This window comes from Mustela lutreola, chromosome 2 (genome assembly GCF_030435805.1).
Source record: "Mustela lutreola isolate mMusLut2 chromosome 2, mMusLut2.pri, whole genome shotgun sequence".
Classification (NCBI taxonomy): domain Eukaryota; kingdom Metazoa; phylum Chordata; class Mammalia; order Carnivora; family Mustelidae; genus Mustela; species Mustela lutreola.
Window position 1 is genome coordinate 221210259 of NC_081291.1, and position 27730 is coordinate 221237988.

Genomic DNA, 27730 nt, shown 5'->3' on the forward strand with positions numbered 1-27730 from the left:
CAGAGGCTGCCTCCGCGGGTGCACACGTTGCCTCGACTTACCGCATCGGTTCTCGTCCTCCCCGCTGGGGCAGTGCAGGACCCCGTCGCACCAGTGAGAGGGGCTGATGCAGGTTCCCGACGAGCCGCACTCTATCCCGGACACGGAGCATTTGTTCTCCACTTGCGAATGACGGGAGGGAGACCCAGTCAGCCCGAGACGCCGAGAAAACCTCACGCACACAGCGCGAGTTCCGGCGTCCTCTCTCAGGGTCCCAAGTAACAGGAGAGAAGAACCCTTCCCCCCTCAATGTTACTAAGGAGCAGATGTGTCCTTGCCACCATCAACAGCAAAGCAGCAGCACTGGCAGTCAGCAACAGCGGAGCACCTGTTGCAAGTGGGAGGGCCCGTGGCCTTGGACTTGGACAGCACCCCAGGTCCTCTCTGCCACACAGGTGACCTCTGAAGCTGAGTCCGCACTGCCCAGGGCTGACGGAAAAGGCCGGGCTGCAGAGGTCATGAGGTGGCACAGGACAGTCACACCCCAGCACGGAATCGGTGATGCGGCCACCAAGATTCAGGGACAGGTGTGGCTGAATCCCGAGGCCAGGACTCTGTGCTCCCCGGTGCCGGGCGATGCCTAGTGCCCACAGCACTGGCTACAGCTGGAGTGGGTCAGTGCCCACCAGCCCACAGACCAGCAGGAAACATTAAAGTGACTCAGGACAGCCCAGACAATGCGGTCGGATGACCATGGTTACTCATGTGTCCCCATCACCAAAGAGAAGAAAGAGAAGACAGCTGCTTGGGGGAGAGAAACTTCAGGAAGGCTGGTGGGCCACCCACGGGGAGCAGGCACCCCACAAAGGCTTGGTTCCCCTCCGACACTTACTGAACTTCCAGAGCAGAACCGCAGTCACGGCGGCTCCCGCCAGGACGGCCCCCAGGGAGATGGTGATGCACAGCGCCTTCTTGGCCTCTGGGGAAGGGGGAGAGCACATGACAGAGTCACAAAGTTTCTTTAAGCTCCACTCTCAAATCTTACCCGCTCCTTTTAAAAGAGGATGGCACATGAAGCAGAAATTTCTCATACACTTAAAAATGAGACTTAAAATTTTAAGAACATGTCCGGGAGATCTTACATCTCCCACAGGAGAAGCCATGATAAGAAGTAACCTTTACTTATGGTAAGTTTTTTTTTTTTATAAAGATTTTTATTTATTTATTTGACAGACAAGATCACAAGTAGGCAGAGAGGCAGGCAGAGAGAGAGAGGAAGAAGCAGGTTCCCTGCTGAGCAGAGAGCCCCATGCAGAGCTCGATCCCAGGACTCTGGGATCATGACCTGAGCCGAAGGCAGAGGCTTTAACCCACTGAGCCACCCAGGCACCCCAACTTATGGTAAGTTTTAAAAAGTATGGCTTTGTGGGGCGTGTGGGTGGCATGGTCGGTGAAGCGTCCGACTCCTGCTTTCAGCTCAGGTTATGATCTCTGGGTCATGAGATCGAGCCCTGTGCTGGGTTCCCCACCATGCTCTCTCTCAAGTAAAGAAATAAGTCTTTTTTTTTTTTTAAAGATTTTATTTATTTATCTGACAGACAGAGATCACAAGTAGACAGAGAGGCAGGCAGAGAGAGAGGGGGAAGCAGGTTTCCTGCTGAGCAGAGAGCCCGATGCGGGGCTCAATCCCAGGACCCTGAGATCATGACCTGAGCCGAAAGCAGAGGCTCAACCCACTGAGCCACCCAGGCGCCCCAAGAAATAAGTCTTAAAAATATAAAATGTTATGGTCTTAGAGTAGTCCAGTAAATTATTCATGTAAAAAAATGCCTAAAAGAGGGAAAAATACCTTGTTTCGGTGATGACAAGTATAAGAAAACAATAGCAATGTCCCCAAAAGATCACCTCCCTGGCAACAGTGCTCAAGGCAGAATAAATCATCCTAACCCAAGACAGTTCAGGGAAAGGCTGCCGCAGAGACCCGTGTCCTGTCCTCAGGTGCCATGTGTGGCCGTTTGTGCTTCAAATTCCTCTTGTGACATTTATGAAATACTTATTCATTCGTAGTTATGTAAATTCAAATGCTCAACGGCTACATGAGGCCAGGGGCTGCCTCTATGGCAGAAATAGAACGTTCCTGTCCCTGTGGAACGTTCCACTGGGGACCGCTGACATCCGTCCACTCTTTGGTTTAGGCAGGAGCACTGGGCTCACATCTCGGCCAAGAATCAAGTCATTTGGAGCCGGTCCCCAGTGCTCTCCAGTCAAAACAAACCCACAGGTCACTGTTGGTCAGAGCCAAAAGCGATTATCAAGGGTCAGACACACCACACCCAAGACAGGTGTATTCCTCAGAGGAAGCAGGGGAGAGGCCGAGGGGAGGGAGCAGAGAAGGCATTCACAGACCCTCAGTTTACAGGAGGACACCCAGGTCGGTGTCCCGGAGTGTGGGGGAGGCCGGGCCCCCTGCACCCATCTGTGCCTCTGGAGTCTGTTGGACCAGGGCAAACCCATTCAACCGGGCTCAAAGCCACGGCTCTCGTCCTGCTGCCACATTCTCAAACCCTAGTAGCGGGCTTAGGAATCGCCTGTGGCGGCCGCTAACGTGTTTCCTGGCTGGGGAAGGGCAGGCGTAGATCTGCAGTCCTAATAGGTTCACGGGGGAGGCAGAGGCCACTGGTCTGGAGAAAGCCACATGCCACCGAACCGCGGTATCAGAACACAGGGCTGGACAGGGCAGGGCGGAGAGGCAGAGGACACTCAACAGGGGACGTGGCAGATGCCCAAAGTTGACTCCTTGGCCAAGGAGGATTTCTTCCTTTCGGGGGGCTTTCCTGTTCTTTGATCCTGGATAGACTGACCTGGGTATTTATCTAGGATAAGATAACGCCTGCGGTGAGCCAAGAGCTATTACATGAAGTCTTCTGCAGGTCTCACTGAGCAGACAGCAATCTGCCCAGCTCTCACGGGGAGCACGCAGGCAGGGGGAACCCTCGAGGCTACCTTTAGAGGACAGGCACCTTGCAATCAGTTGTCTGGTCAGCCCAGACTTGACTTGGGGCCAATCTGCAAACGCAACGCCGTTGCATTTAACGACAACAGACTACTCATGTACCGTGGTCACCATTGAGTCCGTCTCTCATTGACTCGGCCCTAACTCGGCCAGGGTCAACCATCTGCATCAGACCGTGACCTTCAGCACTCCGAAATCCAGACTTGAGGGTGTGTGAGCACGGGGACTCAGCGTGGAACCTTTAGGACGGTTGCTGGAGCAAACAGACAGCAGGGAGGCCCCAGAAGGCCCGGCCCCTGCACTCCTGATGGGTTCCTCTGGATTTGTGCTACTAAGTAATGCGCAAAACACTCTCGAGGATCTGAGACGGCTAGATACTGCACGATTTCAAACGTGCGGCATTCTGGAAAGAAAAGCCAAACTATGGAGACTGAGATCTGTGGCTGCCACAGATGGGGAGCTGCAGGGGGGCTGAATGGACAGAGCATGAGGAATTTCGAGGGCGCCGGAACCATTCCGTGTTTTACTGTAATGATGGACATGCCGTTACACTTTGGTCAAAAGCTACAGAATATACAACTAAAGGGGCGTGATCCTCATAAAACTATGGACTTTTAATTAATTAGTAATAATGTATCAGCATCAGCTCATCCATTGCAACAAGCGTGGCAATGCTCAGGCAAGATGATGGGACAAACTTGGGGGTGCAAGAGGGGGTATATGGGAATCCAGCGCTCATTTCTGTAAGCCGGAAACTGCTCCAAGACAGTCCGGTAATTTAGAAAAATATGTCCAAGGCCAAACATTAAACTTCTAAAATGTACATGCAAGTCAATAAAATGGTTTTCAAAATAGCAAAGTAAGGGGTGCCTGGTGGCTCAGTGCCTTCGGCTCAGGTCATGATCCCAGAGCCCCAGGATCGAGCCTGCTGCTCCCCCTGTTGTGCTTGCTCTCTCTGTATCCGATTAGACAGACTTCCGTCCCGTGCTTTCATCCCCTGGATGGTGACATCGGTGTCACGCAAGTGGGCTCGTCTTGTCTGCCTGGGCTGGACACTGACTAGTATGAACTCCAACTCTGAATGTCTAAGAGGGGACCCTTGGTTTCTAACCAAAGCCCTTCTTTCTGGGGGAGACAAGTATACCTCTGTGGCGTCTTCCTGCCGACCCGCAAGGCAACCTCAGACCGGGGGTCCTGGTGCTCGGCACCTCGGACATCTTGGCCGGGTGGTTTCAGTTCTGGGACGCCGTGCCGTGCACCACAGGTGTCCCCAGGGCCCCCCGCACCCACCCGGCAGGTGCCACGCCGGCCTCTCCCCGGTTATAGCAAACAAGGGATTTCTAGACACTGCCGAGTTCCCTGGGAGCCGGATCACCCCCAACTGCCACCCGAGGGACTTCGGGGCACAGAGGGGGATTTCCTTGATGAGAGAGGAACGGGTAGAGGGAAAAGGGGTGACTGCGGAGGAGGGAGACTGAGGGGTAGGAGATGAGGGAATAAACCGGTTGACAGGGAGAAAGAAGGACCAAGAGCCGTTTTTGAAGAGTGAGGGAAGCAGAGCCCCGCGGGGTCAGGAAGACAGGCGACAGCGCCGGTGAGGGGCTGCCGGGGTCTGGGGCGGGGCACGCCGGGGCTTCCCGCAGCACAGGTGTTAAGGACTCACTTCTATTCTTTAGGAGGTGCTGGGGGCACATGCAAGTTCGCGCTACTGTTCCTCCTTACACACGCCCTGGGCACACGCATGCTCGCCAAATAAAGAAAACTCCATCAGCTAAAACGTTGCTGGTTTGGCCACGAGTACTCCTACCGGCTGAACTGGCTGGCGGCTGTACCAGTCCACCGGGCAGTTCTCAACACTCCACTGACCCGCACAAAAAGCTGGGAGGGGCAGGGCGCCTGGGGGCTCAGATCGTGATCCCGGGGTCCTGGGATCGAGCCCCATATGGGTCTCTCTGCTCAGAGCGGATCTGCTTCTCCATCTGCCCCTCCCTGCCTGCTTGTGCTCTCTCTCTTGTATAAATAAATAAAATCTTTAAAAAAAAAAAGCCGGAGGGCTGCGGGAAGGAACAGATGAAGGAGAGGTAGGCAGAAGCATGTGGCACTGAAAGGGATCCGTCCTCGGAGCCCTCGCCCTGCCCTACGCCCGCTCTGCTCTGCCCCCGAGACCCTTCAAGCCCAGACATCCTCCCGTGTGCCAACCACACCAGCCACTTCATTCGCCGAGCCTGAAGCCCTCACACATCTTCAGCGAGACCTGCCGTATCCAGGGAACCGCACCGCAGAGGAAGGGTGGGTGGGGGTCCCGCATCGGAGCTTACCCTTCATTCAGGAGGACGCACGGACAAGCCGCGGAGGCAGGAAGAGGGCAGGGAGGACCGGCTTGGGAGATGGATCACCCTGGGTGGGACGGGCCACGCTGGGCCAGGAGAGTTAAGGACAGTAAAGGAAGGGCTCTGCAGCCCGGCAGCTCTCCACGGCCCCGGGCAGGAGGCGAGAGGGCAGTGACCGTTGTGACAGCGGCGGAGAAGGGAGGGGCCTGGGACCCGCCCCAGCAGAGAGGGAGGACAGTCGGCGACAGAGCCCCCAGGGAAGATGGCCCCCAGCGCTGGTTCTGTTGCAGGAATGAAATGCAAAAAAGGGTCCTACTTGCGGTACACGCCGTCCCCGATGGGGACTTGGGCTGCGTGCGGACGGCGGGTGTCGAAGCCTGGGTCAGCACCCTGGGGGTGTACTGGGGCACCGCGGGCGGGTAGTACGCGGCTGGATACGCCACGTAGACACTGGGGACCGTGGCCGGCGGCGCCGGATACAGGCTTTCGGGCTGGTATCCATGGTTTTCATAGTAAGGTCCAACTCCCGGCGGTGATCCCTAAACCATGAAAGAAAAAGTGAGTGAAATAAACGTCCGGTCACCCTCAAGGCTGGGCTTGCATCCGTGGTGCTCGGACACGGAGCTGAAAACCTGCTGCAATTCTCGTCGGGCCAAACGCTGAACTCATCTGGACGAAGAACCAACCAGAACTTTCGATTCACAGTCAACAGTTTTTGTATTTGCTTGGTTACTGACTTTTTTTTTTTTTAAATAAAGAGAAAGGAAACGGTCAACACTGAGATTGAGTGAAAAAAAAGGTAAAGAAAAAATGTGTAGTAGCCTGGGCAGGAGTCCACAGCCAGACCCTGAGCTGGAGAGCACGAGGGCAGCGGTACCCAAGCATCTACACTCCTGGCCTCCTGGGAACGGGACAACTGTCCCCCACGACAGTGCAGGTATGACTCGTGGACCCATTTTGCAGAGAGGAACACTGAGTGACAGAGGGTAAGAAATTTACCGAAACAGTCATCCCGCACGTTATTCTGAATGTTCCTTTTCTACTTCCTTCTTCTGTAGGACACTTGTCACCATTGACTGACGGACATTTAGAGAGTCTGAATGCCATCCCGCTGCGATGAACTTTCTCCCAAGGCACCACACCTCTACGGGGGCGGAGGGGAGCATTCGGTCTCTGCGCCCAGGACAGGGACGGTGCTGCCCCAGCCGCAGATTTATTTCATGCCGTCCCCGCCCGTGTCCTTGGAATGTCCTTCTCTTTGCCCTCTGTCCACTCAAACACTGCCTCCTCTGGCTGCCCCCGCACGACCCCAGCTGGCCAGTCTGCGTGTCCCCTGCTTCTGACCTCCTTAACTGCCCACTGGCGGGGCCACACGGGGAGGCCACCTGGGCTCCCCCCATCTGAGAGCCCTTCAAAACTTCTTCTCACTCATTCATTTCTCCCCCTGCTTCTTGCTGACCGGGGGCTCAGACAGGACTGGTGTTCTGAGCCGAGGCAACGCCATGCTTTATTTTAAGTGGGGCCTCCAGGGAAGCGAGACTATACAGGAATGAGCCAGAGTTAACTTCCACTTAATAACTCACCCATGCTCTCCTTCAAGTCCAAAGACTGTTAACTCTGAACCAGAGCGGTGGACAGAAAGAGAAACAGTGTAATCTCTCATCTAAAAGGGGCACCAAAGGCCAAAAAAAAAAGTAGCACATGGGTTTGGTCTCTATCGGAAACATCAGAGAACATGCTGTCCCCCCAGGAAGGTCGCGGCAGGCACAGCGGGCTGTCCCGGCGAAGCCCTTGTGGGGGATCTGAAATTTAAAATGGATCCAGTGAAAATAAAAACCAGCAGCTGCTGAAGAGGGAAAAGCAGGGGGCTATTTCCCAGACAAGATACGGCGGATGTTGGTTAATAACCACAGGTCTGTGCCGTGTGCACGCATTCCCAGGCCGAAGAGGAACTAGTGAGAGACAATGGGGAGCGAAGATGCTTCGTTTGTCCCCGGAGTTGTTTCGGGCACTGGGGCGGGGGGCGTCCAGGGAGAGGGACAGTCAGCCCAATGCGATTTCAATCTCGGCCTCCTTCAGTTCACTGGGACGCAGGACGGCACAGGGGTCCACTGGCCGGCGATGCCTCCCGTACCCGCTCTTCCCTGGGACCCACTCCCTCCCAGCGCAGCGCCCCCTGCCCCTGGCTGTCCCCCATAGCCCAGCCTGAAACTCACCTGCAGGGCAGGAAGAGAGGGGCCAGTGAGCAGCGCACACACCCCACACCCACCCTACAGCTTGGGGCGCTCTCCGCGGGCGCAGCTGCTGTGTGTCTGCACCCTGACCCGCCCCCGCCTCCCCAGTGGAGACAGCGCCCTGACCCGCTTCCCCGAGCGCACCCATTCCCTGCGGCCAGCTCTTAAAACGCAGCCCAGCACACACTTCGGAAAGTAACAGCGGAAGTAATGGAGTGAGGGAAAAGTCTGGGAAGGTAATGATTAACCACTTACTGAGTTCAAAGCCATCCCGGTGTTATCAGCAGCATCGGGTGATGGCAAAGATTCTGGACGTTCAAGATGACCTAGAAGAAAGAACGGTACCACTGTGTTATTTCAATGCCGGTTGTTTTGAAGAGACACACGGAGAAAGAACTAGAAGGTGTTCTGGGTGAGGGTCAGCTCTCTCTGGGGCTAAGGGCAGTGCTCCCCATGAACGTTGGCCGTCACCTTCGTCCGCCTCTTCCCCACAGGACGGGCCCGCGACGAGCAGCCGGTGCCCGCACCTCTCTGGATCCGGGTCACAAAAGATGTGGAGGTGGGCACGGTCCCGATCGGGCGAGGATTTAAGGAGGGGTCCAGTGAGCCACAGCAGGCCCAGGGATGCCCCCTCCCTCACTCCTGCAGACAGTGCCCGGGGAGGAAGGGTGGGCGCCCACTGTGGAGCAGGTGGCCCGGAGCTTAGTACCAGAGGGAGGCCACACCTGCCTTCCTAAATAAGCCACACGGAACCTCCCACTTCTTAATAAACACATGGGAAAAGTACTCCATAAAACACATCCGCACGCACCCATTTCTTCACGTACTACCCCAAATCCAAAAAAGAAAACATTTCAGAGCTAGCCCTTTCTTTTAGAAGAGTTTATTTATTTGAAAGGGAGAGATCACAAGTGGGCAGAGGCAGACAGGGAGAGGGGAAAGCAGGCTCCCCGCCGAGCAGAGAGCCCGATGCGGGGCTCGATCCCACAAGCCTGGGATCATGACCTGAGCTGAAGGCTGAGCCTTAACCCACTGAGCCACCCAGGTGCCCCTCAAAACTAGCCCTTTTGACAGTTTCCAAGGTTGGCAGTGATGAAGAGAAGGTTCTGTTGTTGGCAGATGCTGGCAGCCATTTCTAGAAAAACCACCAGCATGGAAGCCTCCATTCAGGCATCACGCTCTCCCTCCTGAGCGCGTGAAGGGCTTCTCCCCGCCCCTCGCTGCTGTGTTGGAATGACCAAAGAACGCTTCAGAAAGAGCCTTCCAAACCCTCCATCCCAAGACCACATTCCCGATGAGAAAGCTCTGGGCTTCATGCCCGCCGAAACGTGCCGGCGCACAGTAGGTACTGAAACATCAGCAGGCGGCACAGTGCTATGGTTGAGCCCGTGATCTTTGGGATCTGTGACCTGGGGCACGTCAGTCAATGTTCCCCGTGCCTCAGTGGTCTCCTCTGCAGGGGATGAGAGTGTCCCCCGAAATGGCCTATGGAGGGAGCTGCTGCCGTTCCTGTTCGGGGAAACTGATCATAACACCGACAGAGGCGCCTCGAAGGGGCAGGGGAGGCGGCCAATACCGAGGCATGTGCAGGTCTGCAGATTTGCCTCCGGGGTTTCTCCCCAAGTCCCAAGTCCACCAGCTCAGAAACGCTGGTGCAGCTAAACGCAGCAGAACTGGACCCAGGCCACTTCCTGCCTCCTGTCCACCCCCCAGCCCAATTATGACTGGACTCGTTAAACTACAAACAAACAAAACACACGAACTCGCTATCAATAAAAATGTGAACATGGCTTTTCAATCGTGGGAAACCACCAATGAGTAAGTCATGATAAAAACGCATCTGGTCATTTATCTACTTCCCACGGAAAGCTAAAATACGAGAATGAGGGGGCGCCTGGATGGGTCAGTCTGTTGAGCGTCCAACTCTCAATCCAGCTCAGGTCTTGGTCTCAGGGCTGTGAGTTCAAGCCCTGGGTCGTGCTCTACCCTGGGCGTGGCGCCTACTTCCTAAAAATAAAGGGGGGGAAGGGCGCCTGGGTGGCTCAGTGGGTTAAGCGTCTGCCTTCGGCTCAGGTCATGATCTCAGGGTCCTGGCAGCGAGCCTGCGTTGGGCTCCCTGCTCAGTGGGGCCCCTGCTTCTCCCTCTCCAACTCCTGCTTGTGCTCCCTCTCGCCATCTCTCTCTCTGTCAAAGAAATAAAATCTTTTTCCAAAAAAAAAAAAAATCAAGAAATTTTAAAAAATAAAAGAATGAGTTCATATTGACAGCTCTGAGGGTTTTTTTAAGTTTAAATAACAGGTCAACACCCTCTGGGTACGAGGAAAGAAAAGATCCTCCTCTACTAACACACCTGTCCCCCGTCTGCTCCTTACGGCCATGAAGGCGGTACCCCCACTCCACGCCGGACCTCGCGGGGCAGAACATCGTAGCATGTCTCCCTGAAGTTCCTTTCCAAAGCATCCTGCCCACACCTCAGCACTATCTCACCAGGTCTAGGTTTGGGTGAAGTTTCAGGAAATGAGAATTCGACCCCCTGGCCGCGTTCCCAGTTTAGGAGCCTTCTGAAAGGACTGATCCGTCTGAGCTCCAAATCCGCGCTTCCTATTCATGCGCGATCCCTAGCAGTGAGAGACCAGGAAGCTGGGGAAGGAAGGCGCACAGGCGTCTGCGGCCACAGATTGTCCCATAAAAGCCACAGGACCCAGAAGTAATCACAGGATAATCCTATCTCGTCCAGATCCCACGGCCCACAAAAACCTCAGAGCCAGAAACACCCAGTGCGCCCAGATGGGCCCCCGCGGACTTTGGAACAGGAGATGGGAGTCGTGCTGCCTATAATTTCTCTGGCCAAGAAGCAAGAAGGGGGGACGTGCCTCCCTCTGGAACCGGATTTGCGAGAACCACCGCCGTCTGGCAGGCCCGGGAGCCACACCGGGTCGGGTTCCTTTTCAAAACAGGCCATTTACCGAAATAACGTCGTGCGTCCAAAAAACACACAGTACAAAGCACACAGACCCCACACCGCAGGCATTCCTGCAGTGAAGCGCATCTCTGCAACCGGGTTTTGAGCAGAACAAGGCAGCCAAGATCTGAGAGCTCGACGCCCAAATGCTCTTTCCTGTCACTTAGAGGACACGGACGACTGTCCCTGATTCCGGAGAGTCCGCCATTACAAAGGGCTCGTCCTACAAGTGGCGAGAGAGCAAACGGGTGACAAAGTTCCTCGTCCCTCCTCGTCCTCCGCCTGCTCCCACACCAGCACCGAACAAGTGGCCCACTTGAGTCACATGACACAACACTACACGGCAGTTTCGGTCACTCCGGGCTCTCTTCTCGGAGAGCTGAGTCATCCCCGAGCACCTGCGCAGCCAGGGCAGGACCGCGCGGTGACATCCTGCCTGTGCCCCACGACAGGATGAAGCTATTTCCAACCACGAGTCTTTTCTCTGGGGATCTCAGGAGGCACTTGCTGTATTTTGAAAACCAGCAAACCGATGCACACGAGGTCAATCTCATAGATCCAGACTCCCATCTGGGGGCCCAGGGTCTTCCTCATACCTTCATCCCCGCCCGTCCCACCGCACACGACCACTCACGCGTTTGCAGCTGCGCGGAGCCCCACGGGGCGCCTTCAAGACGCCGGGGGAGTGACGGGGTGGGACAGGATGACGAGGCCCCACCGTCCTGGACCCCCGCACCCCCCTCCTTCGAACTCCGAAGCAAGCAACACCAACACACACGCCCTGTCCAATAAACAAGTGATCCCTGAACGCTCCTTGTGTCTCAACCACGGCCCAACATGACATCATACGAAAAGATGCTCTCATATCCTGTCGCGGATGCAAAGTGCTGTGAGACATCAGTTACGGGACAGTGGTGGGTCTGATCAACCCTTCCACACAAACAAGTATGAGACAACCGGACGGAAAGCCTGCGCGGTGATTCACACGGGAACGAGAGAGACAGAGACAGAGACAGACAGAGACATCACCCGGGAGAGGCACCGCCAGCATCTTCCCCGTTTCTTCTTCCATGAATGCCTCATTGTCCCGGTGCGATTGCAAACTTTTTAGGGCAGGAATTGGGTCGGGTTCTTTTTGCTCGTTTGCTTTCTTCCAAGCTAAGCTTTGTAGCTTACAAGAGTGTTCTGATATTTTCTGAGTTCCGGAGGCCAAGTAAGAAAGATGGAATTTGAGAGCGAGCGCCCCTGGACGCAAGCAGCCGCCACGGTGAGGACGTGCGTGACCTCCCAGGCGCAGGTGAACAACACACTTAATGGGACACGGGCTGGAGAGGCTCCCAGGTCCCTCCGGGAGGGAGGAGTCCTGAGACTGCGAAGGCCACGGCTAAGGGTTAAAGACCTCGCCCACGCCCATCCAGAGAATGGGATAATCAATGAATAGGGTTTGTTTCGAGGACACTGTGTCCAGCAGTGGCCAAGACGCACGATAGGCACACACGATAGTAACATCATGACAGCAACTACAGTTCACCTGCTGGCCCTGGAGGAATGGTTATGCCCAAAAGAGATCTAGCTTATTCTGTGCACGACGGAGGACGGGAGAAAGCAGGACCCAAATGGTCAGCCACGTCAGAAAGGCAGACTTGACTCAACCCAGAAAACCACATTTCCAGCAATGCAAGTTTAAATATCGACGAGTTGCCTTGGACAGAACCGTGTTCACCAAACTGCGAACCATCTGATCCACCATGGAAGGTGAGCTATCCACGTGTATGTTATCCCAGAAGATTCTAGAACAGAACCGAGCTCTGGCTGGGGGCCAGGCAGGGTGATCTTACATGGCCTGTGGTCAGACACTCACAGAAGGAGCTCCAAACCCGACATCCGTAGACACAGGCTCCGCGTACCAAGTTCTGAACAAGGGTTGAAATGAGGTCAGGTGTGGTGCCCCGCCAGGAAGGCCCCTTGGGGAGCAGGGACCATGGGGGACGCTGGCGCTGGGTCTCGAGCCCACGCAAAACCTGTTCCACCTTCCAGCTCCTCTCTCGCTTGAAGACGTTTCTCTGTCAAACGTCCGTCCGCTTGATGCCACGGCCTCTTCTCGGGTCCCCCCCCCCCCCCGATCCTCCTGTTAACTCTGCCCTTCCGGGAACTTCCAGAACCTCCAGACTTCAGCCGTGGCTCCTGCAACCCTCGCGGCCCTTCAAACTTCCTGTGCTTTCTTGCCCTATCTCTGCTCGCTCAGCCCCCCGCACACACGGGCCGGTGAAGCCTCCCAGCCGAGCTCCGTCCACGCCGACAAAATGCCTGGAGTTTTCACCCAGAGCCAGCCCTACCCTCCTCCTCCCGCACTCACCTCTACAAACCTGTTTCTTTCTGTTTTTTGTTTTCTTAAGATCTTATTAATTGATATGAGAGAAAGAGAGCATGACAGAGACAGCAGGAGTGGGGGTGGGAGGCAGAGGGAGAGGGAGCGGCAGGCTCCCCGCTCAGCAGGGAGCCCGATGCGGGGCTCGATCCCAGGACCCAGGATCATGAGCTGAGCCGAAGGCAGACGCTTCACCAACTGAGCCACCAGCCGCCCCTACAAGCGTATCTTCAAGACACCTTCCCTCTTCCCTGTTCACAATCTAAGTAACTGCCCACATCCCCACCAGAAAATCAGTGTCTGCCTTTCTCCCTTGATGCCCCTAAGGCTGACCGTGACATTTCCACATGTGGCTGGGGCCAGGATGGTCAACGCACAAAGCCTCCAAGTCTCCCTCCTCCACAGCCAGGCTGACTACCCTGGAGGCTTCCAAGCCAGGGTTCCCTCAGATGGCCGTTAGGGTCCCCACTACCAAGCCAGAATGGGACTCACGTGATGCCCCTGCACCCCAACCCCAGAAACCACCACCTTGTCCTGGTGCAGACCCAACGTCAGGAGGTCCCTGCGGGTGCCCTGGAAAGCGGGGGACAAGGAAGAGCAGGGAAGACTCCGCAGCTGTGGGAAGCAGGCTGACCCCAGGAGATCCAGAACAGAACAGAGGTGGGAAAGCGGGCAGATCCGGTGCCTCTCCAGACCCCCTCACCCTCCCCAGCAGCAAGCCAGCTTAAGTAACCAAAACGGACCGGCCACCAAACTGACCGAGTCCATTTCCCTTCCGTTTCCTACTCCCATTATCAAGGCTTGGACTCGACTCCCAGGCCTCCCAAACCTGTGATTTTTCTGGAGGATTTAGAAAAACAGTGAACCGAGCTCCACTGTCCGTCTGATGCGGTGACCCCACAGGATCACAGAGCTCTCCCGGGTGTCCGGCCGCAGGTTTGGGCCGGAGATGACCGAGGGCCAGCTGCACTCCTGGCGCTCCCTTCCTGAGAAGCCCACGTGTGTCCGGAGTGCCCTGTCGACCACACGTTTTGACCCAAATCTTGTCCCCCATCAATCGCCCCATTAGCCAGGGAGCTCAGCCCGCGGCACTGCCCCACGGAGGAGTCCCGGACGCTCCTGCCCAGCTTGCTCTAGAAGCTTCAGCACAGAGCCCAGGTGCGGCTGTGGGCAGGCGGAGCCAGCCCGGCCGGCCAGCAAGCACAGGCCTCATGGGGCTTCCTTGGGCCTGGTTCTCAGCTCCCTCCCCTGGCCCTCCACCCTGGTGCCTGGGACACACCAGTCTCCAGGAGGAAGAGGCAGTCGCAGGACCGACCAGAGCCCTAAGGAACCAGATGGCCAGGCTTCATCCCCAGTGGCCTTCCACGGCTTCCAGGATCCTCGGCCAGCGTCTCGCCTCTCCGGTGACTCCCGCTGAAGTGAAGGACGTTAATTTTTTTTTTTTTTTAAGATTTTATTTATTTGTCAGAGAGAGAGACGGGAGAGCGAGCACAGGCAGACAGAATGGCAGGCAAAGGCAGAGGGAGAAGCAGGCTCCCTGCCGAGCAAGGAGCCCGACGTGGGACTCGATCCCAGGACACTGGGATCGTGACCTGAGCCGAAGGCAGAGGCTTAACCAACTGAGCCACCCAGGCGTCCCAGTGAAGGACGTTATTAAAGAGTCTGGAGTGACACCTGGCTGGAAGAAAGTGCCGCATCCACATTTGCTGTTATTTTAATACCAATGTGGCTACATTTTCTCCTACAGTTCTGGCGGCGGAGCCCAGGGCAGAGCAGCCAAGGGCGCGAAGTCCGAGCACTGAGCCCACTCAGGGTCCTGGCAACAAACAGCGTGGCCTTGCTCGGAGGAGGCGGACTCTGGGAGCGCTGAGAGTGAAGGCGCTCGCTGGTCCAGGCCAAAAGCAAAGGCCCGGGCTGCCCAGCCACTGGTATTTGAAAACCACAATAACAGAGAGGAAAGAGCTGAATGACCGTTTCCAGGCACAAGTCCTCCACTAAGGGGCTCCCCCAACTGGAGAGCTTAGCATGTTTCCCTGGCAGTGTCCTTGCCTTTCCCAGAACCCCAACTTTGGGTAAGGTCTGCTTCCCTGTGGCAAGAGGACCGACCTCCCCTCTGGGAAAGCTGGGAAGACGGAAGCCACACCCCAGTGACTTGGGGGGACCCCCCCATCACCTGGTCCACCAGACCCCCTCACCTCGCTCAGCAAGGGCATCCTGGGAGCCTGGACTCCGTGGGTCCCTGCGCCCCAGGTTCCGGGGCCTGGGTGAGCTCTGCCCACATTCCCAGTGGCCGGGCCACCCGCCTGCAGGGGAGGTTGGTGCCAGCCTCACTTCCTGGAGAACCTTCCCCGACCTCCCAGGCTAAGTCAACAAGCCTCCTCTCCCTTGGGTTTCCTAAACACCTTGGAACTCCGCTTGGCAGCCTGTGTAATTTTCCATGATCCAGGGGACCCTCCACAGCTGCCGTGACGGCAAGGATCAGGGACCCCCTATCTCAGCCCCAGGGCCACTGCTCCGATGGGAATGGAGGAAGGTACAGTCTCAGGGCTGAGTCCTGGGTGACCTGCCCACCAGGTGGACCTCGGGTAGCCAGCCACTAGGATTCCTCCTGACCAGGCCTGCTGCCTGTGCGATGGAAAAGGGATTGGGGCTTCGCTCAATTCTAGGCCACTGTGCTGTGCCCTCAGGGCTCTAGACACCCAAGCGCCCTCTGGGCTGGGGACGGAAGAACTCGAGCCATAAGGCGATTCTTCCCCAAGGCCGGTGGTGGGTTCGCCGCCCAAGATAGCCACTGCCAGGCTGGTGCGCTCCGCCGCGCGGCCACCGTCCGAGTCCCGCTGGACGGCGTGCGTTGGACGGAAGCGCCCAGGGGCCGGCCTTGTCTCCGGCAGGGAGCGCGCGCGGGGGCCAGGACCGCTCCTCCCCGCCGGGCTCCTAAGGACCCCGGGCGCTCAGGCGGCCTGGCTCGGATCGCCGCCGCCGGGGTCCGGCTGCCGACAGTGCCTCCCCGGGACCGCCGAGCCGTTCCGGCCTCGCCAGGGGGCCCGCCCGGGAGCCTTTCCCCGCCGTCCGCGCCGCCCTGGCCGTATCGCTCCCGGAATCTCAGCGAGTTTCCAGTTTCTCCCCACCTCGGGAGGGAACCAAGCAGCAGAAGGAGTTCAGGTAACACTCCGGGGCTGCAGAGATTTTCCCGAAACAAAGAAACGGGTAGACAACTCTGTCCTCCTTGTCCCCCAAAAGAAAACGCGCACCCCTGCTCCCCAGCTCCGGGCCGCAGAAGGCCGGTGGTCCAGCAGCCGACTGTGGCCGAGGGGCCGACCCCGAGGCACCCACTACTCCGACCAGTGAGCCAGAGACTCGAAGCAAAAGGTGCCCGGGCCGCGCGCAGCCAACGCGGTGGCCGGGGGGCCTCCGAACGGCGCACTAAGGGATCCCAGGAGGGTCGCAGCCTCCAGCCCCACCGAGGGCCCTTTGCCCGGCCCAGCCCGGAGAGTCCCGCCGGTGGAAGGACGCACCTGCCGCGCTCACGCCGCGCACACCTGGCCTCCCGTCCAGTCGCTGCCACCCAGCGCGGGGGGCGCCTGACTCGTCTTCCGGCGCCCAGACCTTCCTTTTGCGCCCGGGACCCGCACGCCAGACTCGCACGGAGAACCGGCGGCGCGCGCGACTTACCCGCGGGGCTCCCGGGCCGGGCGCTCTCCGCCCCTTGCCCTTCCTCCTCCGCCGCCGCCGCCTCCCCCGCCCCCGCTCGTCTTCCTCGGCCCGGCGCGGAGTCCCCGACGCTCCCGGGCGCTCGCTTAAATCCCGGGAGGCGGTGTCCGACTGCCAGGGTGACACCCCTAAACGCGGTCCCCGGTGACCTCCAGCAGGGGGAGGGGGGAGGCCGGTGCGCGGCCCCGGGAGGGGCGGGTCCGGGCGGGGCGCGGGTGGCGCTCGGGTGGCAGGAGGAGGAGTTTCCCCCAGGGAAAGCCCGGGAAGCGCTTCTGGCCCCGGCCGGCTGGGGGGGATCCCACGGAGTGGGTTTCGTTCCCCCACCCACCCCCGGCCGGCAATGGGGGCCGGGAGGAGAGTGTCCCCCTCCCCCGTCTCCAGGACCGCTCCGGTGGTGGGCGCCTCGAATTCGGATTAAGGAAGGAAATTCTGGGGAGCCCTGATTGAGTCCCTGGGTGAGCCCCAGGATCTGCTGCTCCCTGAGCTCCTGGGCGCGAGGACCCTCCCGCCGGCCTAGGCCAGCCTTCCCTGGCCTGCAGCTCCCAAGTTCCAAGTCCCCCCACGGCTCCCGAGGCCCCCACGAGTGGTGTGAGGTCTTCCCACGCAGCGCAGGCAAGGGACGCCCGGGAGGGAAAGGGTGAGATAAACCTTAGTCCAAAAGGCTTGGCTTTTCCCGGTGCTCCCGAAGCGGGAGAGGAGGAAAGCTGAATTCATTCCGAATCACAAGGCCTCTCTGGCCTGCCACCGGACTCTCGGACTCTCGGGTAGAATTTTCTCTCCCACCCTGCGCATTGGGTCCCACCCTTAGATCCAGATAGCCCGGGGACCCACCCAGCTCTCCGGTTTCACAGGTGTCCTGGTGGCCCGAGGCAAAACGTTCCAGGACCCATACAGCACCCAGGTCGCGTGGGACAGATGAAGATTTAGTGAGGTCCGGAGCCGACCACCAAGAAAGAATTCTTGAGACCTCTGTGATGCAGAACAGTGGTTTATTAAAGCAGGAGGACAGGACCCGAGGCAGATGAGGCGTGGCCTGTTTTAGACCTGCAGGTTGGAAGGTGCCGGTAAGGAAAAAGGGAGGTTTCCAAAGAACTTTCGTATCTCAAGATAACAGAGGCCTTCACTTGTCAAGTTAAGGTCTTTTCCCCTCCAGCAAGGCATTAATATTAAGCTAGTTGGGAGGTTCAAGGAGGAATGTCACACAGGGCCCACCCTGGGGGGGGTGGGGTAGGTTACAAGGTGTCAGCTTCCGCTCTGTGTTCAGCCCGCCTCCCGGTCCCTCATCAGGACTGTGTCTGGAACTGTCTGCAAGTGACCCGATGGTGGACCCGGCTCCCTAACGCCCACCTTCACACCCGGTGACGTGTGTGTTTCTGTAGTCAGCCTCGTGTGCGGGTGACTCTCTCAACACGCGTTTCTCCTTCTCTCGGCAGCTTCACGAAGGTTTTGCTGGCGTGTGCACAGCTCCCTGAGCCTGCGATCGGGCTGGGTAGCCCGCGGGACCTCCGCGCAAGAGGTGGGCATGTGTACCCAGTCTCGGGCGCCACGGGCTGCTTCTCATCCCCTTCCAAGATTCCCGCTTCAGGGGTGAACACACAGCCCGCTTCCGGCGAGGGAGATGGCGGGGCTTTGGGGAGGGGGTCTGGGGGTTTTCTCACTCTTCTAAGGGAGCTGCAGAGCCCCACTTACTTGTGCTCAGGAATCGCCTCCCCATCACCGTCTTCCCAGCACCCTTGCCATCAGCACGAAGCTAGCTCCAGGGAACGAAGGCTCCTCCATCAAAACAGACCGCGTGGAGAAAACTAGAAACTGAGTTCCTCTTGCTGTCATTGAACTGCTGCGTCACACCGGCTCTGAAGTGAAGCCCGCTTGCGACTTCTTTTGTGAATCATTACGGCAGAATCTGCAGGAAAACTTGGGAAATCCTCAGCCACAAGAGTGAAGTAGAAGTATGTATCCGGGGAAGGGAAGAAGGAATCCTAGTGGCAGGTCCAGAGCCCGATACGGAGCTGGATCTCATGACCCTGAGATCAGGACCCCGGCCAAAGTCAGGAGCCAGGCGCTGGACCGACTGTGCCACCCAGATGCCCCTAGAAGCCAGGGTTTTTAAAGATAACTTAGCAGAGGGGCGCCTGGGTCAAAGCAGTCTGTTAAGCCTCTGCCTTCAGCTGAGGTCATGATCTCGGGGTCCTCGGATCGAGCCCCACGTCAGGCTCCCTGCTCAGTGGAGGAGCCTGCTTCTCCCTCTGCCTCTGCCTTCTGCTCCCCGCACCCAGCTCACGCTTTCTCTTTCACACACATGCTCTTTCACACACTCACTCTCTCTCAAATAAAGAAAGAAAACCTTTAAAAAAAAAATGAGAAATAGAGTATATGCTGATTACGTCCAACCCCAAAGAAGAAAAAAATGGAGTAAGTGGAAAAGAACTCAGTGGAGCCAAACAAAATGAAGCAAAGAAGGCTGAAGGGGAAGAGTAACACTCAGTCCGGAAAAGCCGGATAAGAAAACACAAAATACACATGGAGACGAGTATGCAGCGTACCTCAGCCATCATGCGTGGAGATACTCTCAGTTGGGCTAAACCGTCCAGGTACTATGAATAGGGTTAAAAAATACATAGATTATCAGATTGCCTCGTTTTTTTTAAGACCGTCGTACGCTAGGTTATTCATTAGACGTATTTAAAACGAGCTGGTTTGGCTACATTAGTAATGGACCAAATAGACCTGAGAATAAAAAGGTTTTATTGAGAATAAGGAGAGCTCATGATAATGACAAAATGCCTAGAAAATATAGTCATTGAGCTTGCGTACACCTAACAACAGTTTCCCAAAATGTCTCAAGGAAACATTTCTAGAATTACAAGATCTTTACAAATCCACCGCCTTCTCTCTCGGCCTGCAAAGGGCAGGCAAAGAAATAAACATCAGTGAAAAAACAGAAGATAACAACACTGACGGGGTTTAGGAATACAGGTGAGGTTCACTGGCGTGAGGTCCAGAGCCGGCGACCAAAAAAGAATTCTCAAGACGTCTCTGGTGCACAAAGGTGATTTTTATTAAAGCTCGGGGAGCAGGACCCCTGGGCAGACAGCGCGGAGGCGCCTGGGTGCTGAGCAGCGGCTGATTGTGTCCTTGGGAGTTGGGGGAGGTGAGGAGGAGGAAGGTTTCTAAAGGATTTTCATATGTTAAAGAAGACTCTGGAGGCCAGAGGCCTTCCATTGTCAAGTGAAGGTTGTTTTCCCTCTAGCAAAGCATTAAGATTAAGATGGCTGGGAGCTTCCGGGAGGAAAGTTACCTTCCGGCCAACTCAAGCATTTTTCCACCGGCTGTGTGTGACGGGGACACTTCGTTGTATCTACGTTTCCTTCTGGAAGCTAGGTTGATAGAAATGCTTTGTTCTTGCAAATTGCTGAGACTTTTGTAGACTGAGGATGACTCCTGTCTTGCAGGTTTGTGATCTCTCTAACTTAACTATTTGTTTTTCCTTCCCTCAGTTTTAGGGCAGCCGGGAGTGCCTGAGGAATGGCGCATACATCCTATGGGGGCGGGGGAAGGGGGTCTGCCTTGTCCTCAGCCAGCCTTCTGCTCCCTCACCAACACAGGGAGCAGACTTTATTAATGGACTTAAATAGATGCGTACACCAAATAATTGGCCAGATGATCTTCCGTGTTAGTTCCTAGGAACAGTTAAACTTACTATTCTAGTCTTTCAAAAATTCTTCCAAGGAACTGAAAAACAGAAGATACTCATTTATCAATGCCTGAACCAGCGAAAATAGTTCAAGGAAAATTACAAGCCAACCTAACTCACAAATATAAATGTAAAAATCCTAAACAAATACTAACAGAATGAATCCAACTCTCTGCAAATAGATTATGATCAAGTTGGCTTTATCCTGGTAATAGGATATTGCTTTAACATTAGCAAAGCTATCAAGATAGTTCAACACAGTAACATAAATCACAAAGCTAAATTCAGCCTGCCTCTTGTGATTTAAAAAAAAAAAAAAAAAAAAGTCCTTTGCGAGGATGAAATAAAAGGCTTGGCCCCAGGCTCAGCATGCGCCGTGTGTCCGGCTCTGTGGAAATGACAGTGACCTTCTATTAAACATGCAGCATGCTAGTGACCTCCTTACGGGATGGGCACATTGGGAATCCCAGTTTAACTCTGGGGACGCCCCGCTCTGGGAGGACACAGCGCTCCCTGGTCCCACAGGTGTGCTGAGACCAGAACTGGGTCTCTGGGCTTGGGTGTCTCTTGGGCAGCTAAGTAGGGCTGAGGCTCCGGCCAGGGAGGGCGTTCTGTGTCAGAGACCCCAAATCTTAAAGGCCCCTTGGCTCGGGAACCCAGAGGCAGGCAGTTCCGGAGAAAGCGGGTGGGCTGGGGAGTGATGGAGGGAAAAGTAGGGTCATGGTAATAGAAATTTTAGCTTGAGGAGGGGGAAGGAGGAGCAGCACTCAGGGGCCACATGGCTTCCCTTGGACCCTGTCCAGCAGGAAGGACCAGGATTCCTGCCCCGCTATCCTGAGAGGTGCTGGTGGCCCCAAGCTCTGCTCTCAGAGGACCCCTGGGTCCAGTAGGTCAGAAGGAGGGGCTTTCCTTGCTGCCTCACTGCCCGAGCCTCCCTCTGTTACCCTGGGGCCGCCACCCGGAAATGGTGGGGGGGGGGGGGGCAACAGGCTTTCCTGGACTAGACCAGGGCATCTCTGGCCGCAGGTCTGTGGCAGGCTTCCCAGGGTGTGGTATCCATCCACCAGAGTCCTGGTCACATGTGGTCCTCCAAGCTAGACATGGCCTTGATGGCCGGTGTCCTGTCACAGAGAAGCAGAGGTGTGGAGAAGATGTCCCACCAAGACAGACGCCAACCCCCGCCCCAAAAGAAACTTCCTGCCTCCCAGAGAACCCAGAACAGGACAGAAGCTACTTAACCTCTTGATGCCCCAGTCTCCTCTGTAAAGTATCACAAAGATGCAACTCTGGCGAAATGAGTTCAGGTTTCGAAGAGCACGCGGCCCCTCCTAAATGCCTAGTTATGACCACCGACCGCTACTTCTACTACTACTAGAAAAGTGCTCACGACGTACTTTCCTCTCCTAAAACACGCCTAACAAAACACCTACCCTCATCACGTTGGGAACATATTCTAGACTCTCCAAGATGGCACCCATAGCTCCAAAAAACCATAAAATAAAGGTACTCACTTTTACCTATGTGAATTAATCCATTTCTAATTGATCCACTCTACAATTAGCCTCTGGATGGGTGAACCCCCAACCTCCCTCTGCCTGGGGAGTCCCAAGTACTGCCTCTTGTCGAGCCACATTTCTGCAATGGACCGGCCAAGCCTGATCTCCCTAGTGCAGTCTACACTCCATCTACCCTCTCTCAGGGGCCCAGTAGAATTGCTCAGTTTGTGTTAGTGAATGCAAACCTTGTTTTCACCGTGTCGAGATGAAAGGTGACATTACGTTGTTGATGCCAGCATTTTGGACATCAGTGACAACATCACTGCAGGCTCCCAGGACAGTGCGGATGCCAACCAGCTACCCACAGTGCCCTTTCAAGCATTTTGATAAATGCAGCACCAGTGCTAACAAGAGCGAGTTATCATTGAACAAACTTCATTAAAAGTCAACCTCCAGAATTCTATCTCAAGCACACCTCCCAGGCTTTGACTGGAGGGTTACAGAAGTCAGAGCTGGAGAGGCATATGGGGGCTACTTTGCAAGGTGAGGTGTCACAAAGCCTTCCCGTTCACATGTCCTACTTTCTGAAAGAACAGGGCCCAGCAGACCAGCTGCCCAGCTCGCCCATGAGGATTCTTTAGGGAGGGGCTGGACGTTCTCTGCACCAGAAATGTGTACAAAGCCAGGCTGGCAGCCTCTTCAAGGTGAGGCAAGAGGGAGGCAGTGAGTGGCTCCAGTGTGGGACAGGGAACATAAAGGAGCTCCTTCCTCCTCCCCCCCCCCCCCCGACCTCACGGACACCTGAGCCCTCACTTTGCATGTGCTCAGACAAGCTACTACATAGAGCAGGGCTGCTCCTGGATGGGCGTGGAGATGCTTGTGGTGGGCACCAAGGCAGGGCAGGCACCAGCAGGTCCAACTCCCCTCCTTTGTCCTCTGCGTGGGTGCGTTCTGCAGAGGGTGTGCCAGACTTCTCTAGAGGGAAGAACAAACATTTGACAACATTTGGAAGTGGGCTGGATCAGAACTACAAGACCCATTCAGAGAATCTGGTTTGACCTCAGTGCTGGGGCGTCCTTAAGGGTTTAAGACAGAAGGTGAGATGAATGTGCAGCTCTGGTTTCTGCCTCCTTCCCTCCCCCCAACCCCCCCCAACTCAGGTACAGGGCAGGGAGGGACAGTGTGTGCAGGGGTGGAGGAGGAGTAGTTAGAAGCCAGGAATCGTGTTCAGCTTTATTTGCATAGCAAATGTTCTTCCATCCCTCTTATTATTTCATTTTGTAGCATTTTATGAAATCTGTTTCTAAATGGGTAGTGCAGCCTTTATTATTCATCTCAGAATGCACTGAAGGGGGTCAGAGTAAGTCTCACCAGAATGGACCCCTCAGGCTTGTGCACTATTTTGAGCTGAGGGTAACTGACACCCTGTGGGCCTCGGATGATTCTGAAAACAAGAGAAATTTTGCCCCTCCCTTAACTACATAGAAGAATCCAAACTGAGGGTCTCTCCCAGAACCGGAGTTATTAGCAGAGATAAATTTATCTGGGTGACCCGCCTGTGGGCTTGGTGGACATCTGTTTGCCAAACATCTGTTGTTGTCTCATCTCCCTGGGAAGTGCCCTCCTCCCCTTTGAAACCCAGACCCCTATCCCATTTCTTGGCTCAGGAGGGACTAGATAATCTCATTAAGCTCTCTGTCTTAGAATCTTTCACATATGTGGGGTTTCCATAGTTATGAAATTAAATTTTATTTTTTCCTGTTAATCTGTGTCATGTCAATTTAATTCTTAGACCAGCCACAAGAACTTTAGAAGGGTAAAGGAAATTTTTTCCTCCCCAGCAGCACATACGTAGGGCCTATCTAGAGAAATTAAAATGTATTAACTACCAAAGGCAATTCCATTTCCAGAAAGGTTGCTCTGATGAGATGGGTCTCACCGAACCCCTTGTGTGACCCCTGGAGATTTGTCCTCCCGTCACTCCCACCTTTTTTAGGGGTGTTGATCTGGTTACATTTTTTTCTTCAAAAGAAAGAAAAATTAGAAATATTTCATTCATAGAAAGGTGTGGGGGTTTTTTGTTTTTTTGTTCTTCTTGTTTGTTTGTTTTGTTTTTGTTTTTTTGAGCGAGATAGAGTATGAGTGAGCAGGGGAGGAGGGAGAGGCGGAGGAAGAGCATCTCCAGCAGACTCCCCGCTGCGCACAGAACCTGACGTGGGACTGGATCTCACCACCCTGAGATCACAACCTGAGCAAAAACCAAGAGTCCAACACGGAACTGAGTTAACCAGGTGCCCCCATAGTAAGTTCTTAAAGATCTAAAATTTAAAGTTGTTTTTTTTTTTTAAGGTATTGCTCATCATTAAACATACTGTTCCCCTCCTTGCTTATTATGATTTCTTTTTTCTGGCTAAAATGCACAAAAATCATTTTTAAAAAGCCCAGCCTGGTGATTCTATAGATGCGCTCTTCAATATTCACACTTAAATATCCTTCAGACTTTGAGTGGCTATTTGGGACTCCCAGAGCCTCCATGGCCAGACCTAGGTACAGCTGTTGAATTTACCACCATCTTTCCTGCCCCGCTCCACCTCCAAACCCACGGCTCTGAGTCAGGAAGTCAGCTTAGGGAGCTGTCCCTGTTTTCTGTCCCTTTCCTGGTGATGGCTGGCCCAAAGTTTCATAAAACCTTTAAGTGTCTCTCCCCAGAGAAATGACGTCCAGCCACGAGAGCCGTTGTGACATGTTAAGTGGGCAACAGCAGAGTTGGGATGGGTCAATATGCTTCAAAACAGAGCAGGAACCCATGGCACGGCCCACAGCTTTGGTGAGCACTGTTCCTCCTCCCCTTTCTTCCGCACGAGGACAAGCCACATGGCGACTTCTTGGATGTCACACCTGTGTCCACTTGGAACATGAACTGTGGCTGATTGGCGAACAGCATAGTTTGTCTTGACTTGAACGATTCTCGTTCTATTCATTTGGGGACCTGTGACACGCTGAGCACAATTTAAATATGCACACATGTGCTCGTACATGTGTACGTGTATATACACACGTGTGCATGCACATACATGTAAACAATATGTCAATGTATATGCATATGTATCTGTCTATTTCTCACCAGTTTTCAGAAACCGTAAGCGCTTTAGTCAATCTGTCCTTCAAAGAATGAGCATGGGAACCACCCAGGCCCACTCCCGAAATAGTCCCCTATCTCCAGGACTTCCGTATTCCCGGCCAATGACTTGATTGTTCACCACTGAGGCTGTGGGAAGGCGCACAAATTCTTCTACCATAAGTATCAACGGGTTAGGCCCTGAGATTCTTCAAATCTCTCCTTCAAAACTCCTTCCTGGGTTCTTTCTACTAGTCTGGAATGTTGCGAGAAGGATCCAAACCCAATTCCATTCAAACCATCCCCCACACTACCCTGAAGGCCCCACCTTAAGCTAAACTTCCTGTCCTCGGTTGGTCCTCGGTTGGTCCTCGGTTGGTCCTGCTTGGCCTCCCCTCTCCCGGGCATCTCGAAAGCTCTGCTTTATCACCAGGAGTGAGAAACTGGTCTTTGTCTGGGTGCATTGGTGGTTATCTGTCAGCCTACTGCTGACAATAATGATGATTTTATATAGATGCACAGTGATAAATTACTCAACAAAGTAATAAAGAAAATAAAACAGGGGTTGTGTTCCCAGTTGTAAAAGTCTTTCAGTCCTGGGTACAAAATGTCTGTTGTAAAACAGTACATTATTCCATTATAAAGAAAGAAAACAAAAATATACTTCCTTCTTTACTGACTGGGTGTCTCCCTGGCTGTGGGCCCTGGAGGGACTGGAGATCACCCCTCTGTGAGCTAAAGGGCTGAGTGGGCATGAGAGTGCCCGCCACCCAAAAGGACAGGGTCAGAGCAGTCCCAGCCACACCGGGTGGAGCGGCCCAGACCTCAGGGACTCCTCAGGTCAGGGCACTGAGGGGTTTGTACTCCACTTTATCTCTAAGCACTTGCAGAATCTCACAGGCAAATTGCGTAAGTTCTGAGACTTAATTCCTTTGCAACCATAAAATAGGCATACTAACATCTTCCTGTACTGCACAGGATTCAATTAGCCAATGAATGCAAACCATGAAAAATGAGACAAGTAAAAGCTGTCATCTTTTCCAAGGAAGGGAGAATTCCTAGACCAGTTTAGGTCTAGGATTGGCTGGAATGAGACATCCATACCTGGGGTTGTCCTGTGTGGCTGTGCAGGTTGCATACAGTGCAAATCCAGGGAGTGCCTTCCACATTTGTAGCCACGTTTATGGCAGTTTTAACATGGCAGGTTTCTGGCAAATGCCAGAAAATGTCCTGTGGGAGAGGTGATTTATTCCAGTTCACACAAAAGTGCTGCACAAGCCCCTGGTGAGGCTGCCTGTTCATACTCTGTCTGGTAAGACAGGAGAAACTTAACCTGTAGCAGTACTCTCCTCCACGTGCACTGTAAAGCTGAATCATGGTTTTGTATCCTAATTGTTCTTTGACTTAAATGTATGATTAGAGGCCAGAAGCAAAGGCATTAATCACTTTAAAAATAGGTCAAGCCACTTTGGACGGATTTATAACAAAGCTCTCACTTGGTTGGAGTGGTCCAAACCATGAATGACATGTCTTACTAGAAACAGGGTGCTAAAGCCATTTGCACGGTCATAGGGAACAGGGATGGCATCCGAGTGACCGGCCCTGGCATAGGACAGGTTTGGAACTGCCATGAGCTATTCCAGAAGGTGCTGGGTCCACCTTCTGGGATCTTGAAGCCTTGAAGACGGTCCCAGAGTAATGTCTCCCTGGAGGTCCGAGGTCAGAAGCTATTGCTAAGTAGGAAACATCTTTGCCTGCTCTGTGCTCCCTCCTTGCCACCTAAATTCCTTAGCTTAGAGACAATGAGGAAATGTCACACTTTTGTGTGGGGGCCCCACTCACATACTTCTGCTCTGCAGGGTTACTGGGCACCTACCTCGTGCCAGGCCCTATGCTGGGGGCACAGAGGGAGCCCACGGTGAGTCATCATGTCGTTTGCATCCCGTTAAGGAAGGCAGAAACTCATAAACAATAACTACCAATAAATCCGATGTGCTAAGGGCTAAAAAGAAAAGTAAAAGCAGGTCAAGGGGGCAGAGTGATGATTAGAGTAGGCTCCTACTCATACTGGAGGCAGGGGAGGCCCCCAAGAGGGCAGGAGGGGTAACAGATGCACCTGCAGGAGGAAAAGCTTTCCAGGCAGAGGTCCCTGCCGAAGTAGGCGCGGGGCGGAGAAGAAAAGCCCAAGAGACAAGAACATAGAATAGAAGGGACTGGGAGAGGGACCAATGACGCAAGTCCTCTGAGCAAGAAAAGAAGTTTTATTTATTATTTATTTTTAAATATTACTTATTTATTTGACAGACAGAGATCACAAGTAGGCAGAGAGGCAGGTGAGAGAGAGAAGCAGAGAGAGGAGGAAGCAGGCTCCCCGCTGAGCAGAGAGCCCGATGCGGGGCTTGATCCCAGGACCCTGAGACCATGACCTGAGCCGGAGGCAGAGGCTCTAAACCACTGAGCCACCCAAGCGCCCCAAGAAAAGAAGTTTTAGGTTGTATTCTGTGTTGGGTGGTGGCAGAGAGATCGCACGACCTGGCTTGTGTGTGGAAGGGGCGCTGTGCTCTCTGCTGGGATAAGAGCGAATAGCTGGGGAGCATGCAGGTGACGAGGGTCCTTGGAGAAGGTGCACCCAGAGGTGCCCGGAGTGTCCCTGTGCCTGGGGACAGGTGGTGGAGCGGGTAGGATTGACACGGACAAATGCATGTGGGCCTCGCAGTGAGAAGTCAGAGAGGTCGCCAGGGACTTCGGTCTGAACAACTAGACCAGCGGGGGCATCACGGACCGGGACGGGGAAAGTAAATTTGGGAGACGAAACCGAGGACACG

General features: G+C 54.7%; 2 protein-coding genes across 4 annotated transcripts in view; one reads left to right on the forward strand and one right to left on the reverse strand.

Moving 5' to 3' along the window:
• Window positions 1–16700, reverse strand: part of TMPRSS2 (transmembrane serine protease 2) — a 33988-nt gene extending 17288 nt beyond the window's left edge. The window contains exons 1-5 of one of the 3 annotated variants that reach the window (XM_059164772.1): window positions 16559–16700; window positions 7812–7882; window positions 5639–5861; window positions 872–958; window positions 42–161 (exon numbers count right to left, since the gene is read on the reverse strand). In XM_059164772.1, coding sequence (XP_059020755.1) covers window positions 42–161; window positions 872–958; window positions 5639–5861; window positions 7812–7826 — 445 coding nt within the window. In that variant the 5' untranslated portion in view covers window positions 7827–7882; window positions 16559–16700. The other 2 variants (XM_059164773.1, XM_059164771.1) reach the window with 2 other exon arrangements.
• LOC131825703 (serine/arginine repetitive matrix protein 1-like) lies at window positions 7917–17516 on the forward strand. Its single transcript, XM_059165110.1, has 5 exons — window positions 7917–7968; window positions 8051–8115; window positions 15553–16048; window positions 16151–16741; window positions 17449–17516. Exons 1-5 carry the CDS (start codon window positions 7917–7919, stop codon window positions 17514–17516), a joined length of 1272 nt encoding a protein of 423 aa, XP_059021093.1.
• The last annotated feature ends 10214 nt before the right edge of the window (window positions 17517–27730 follow it).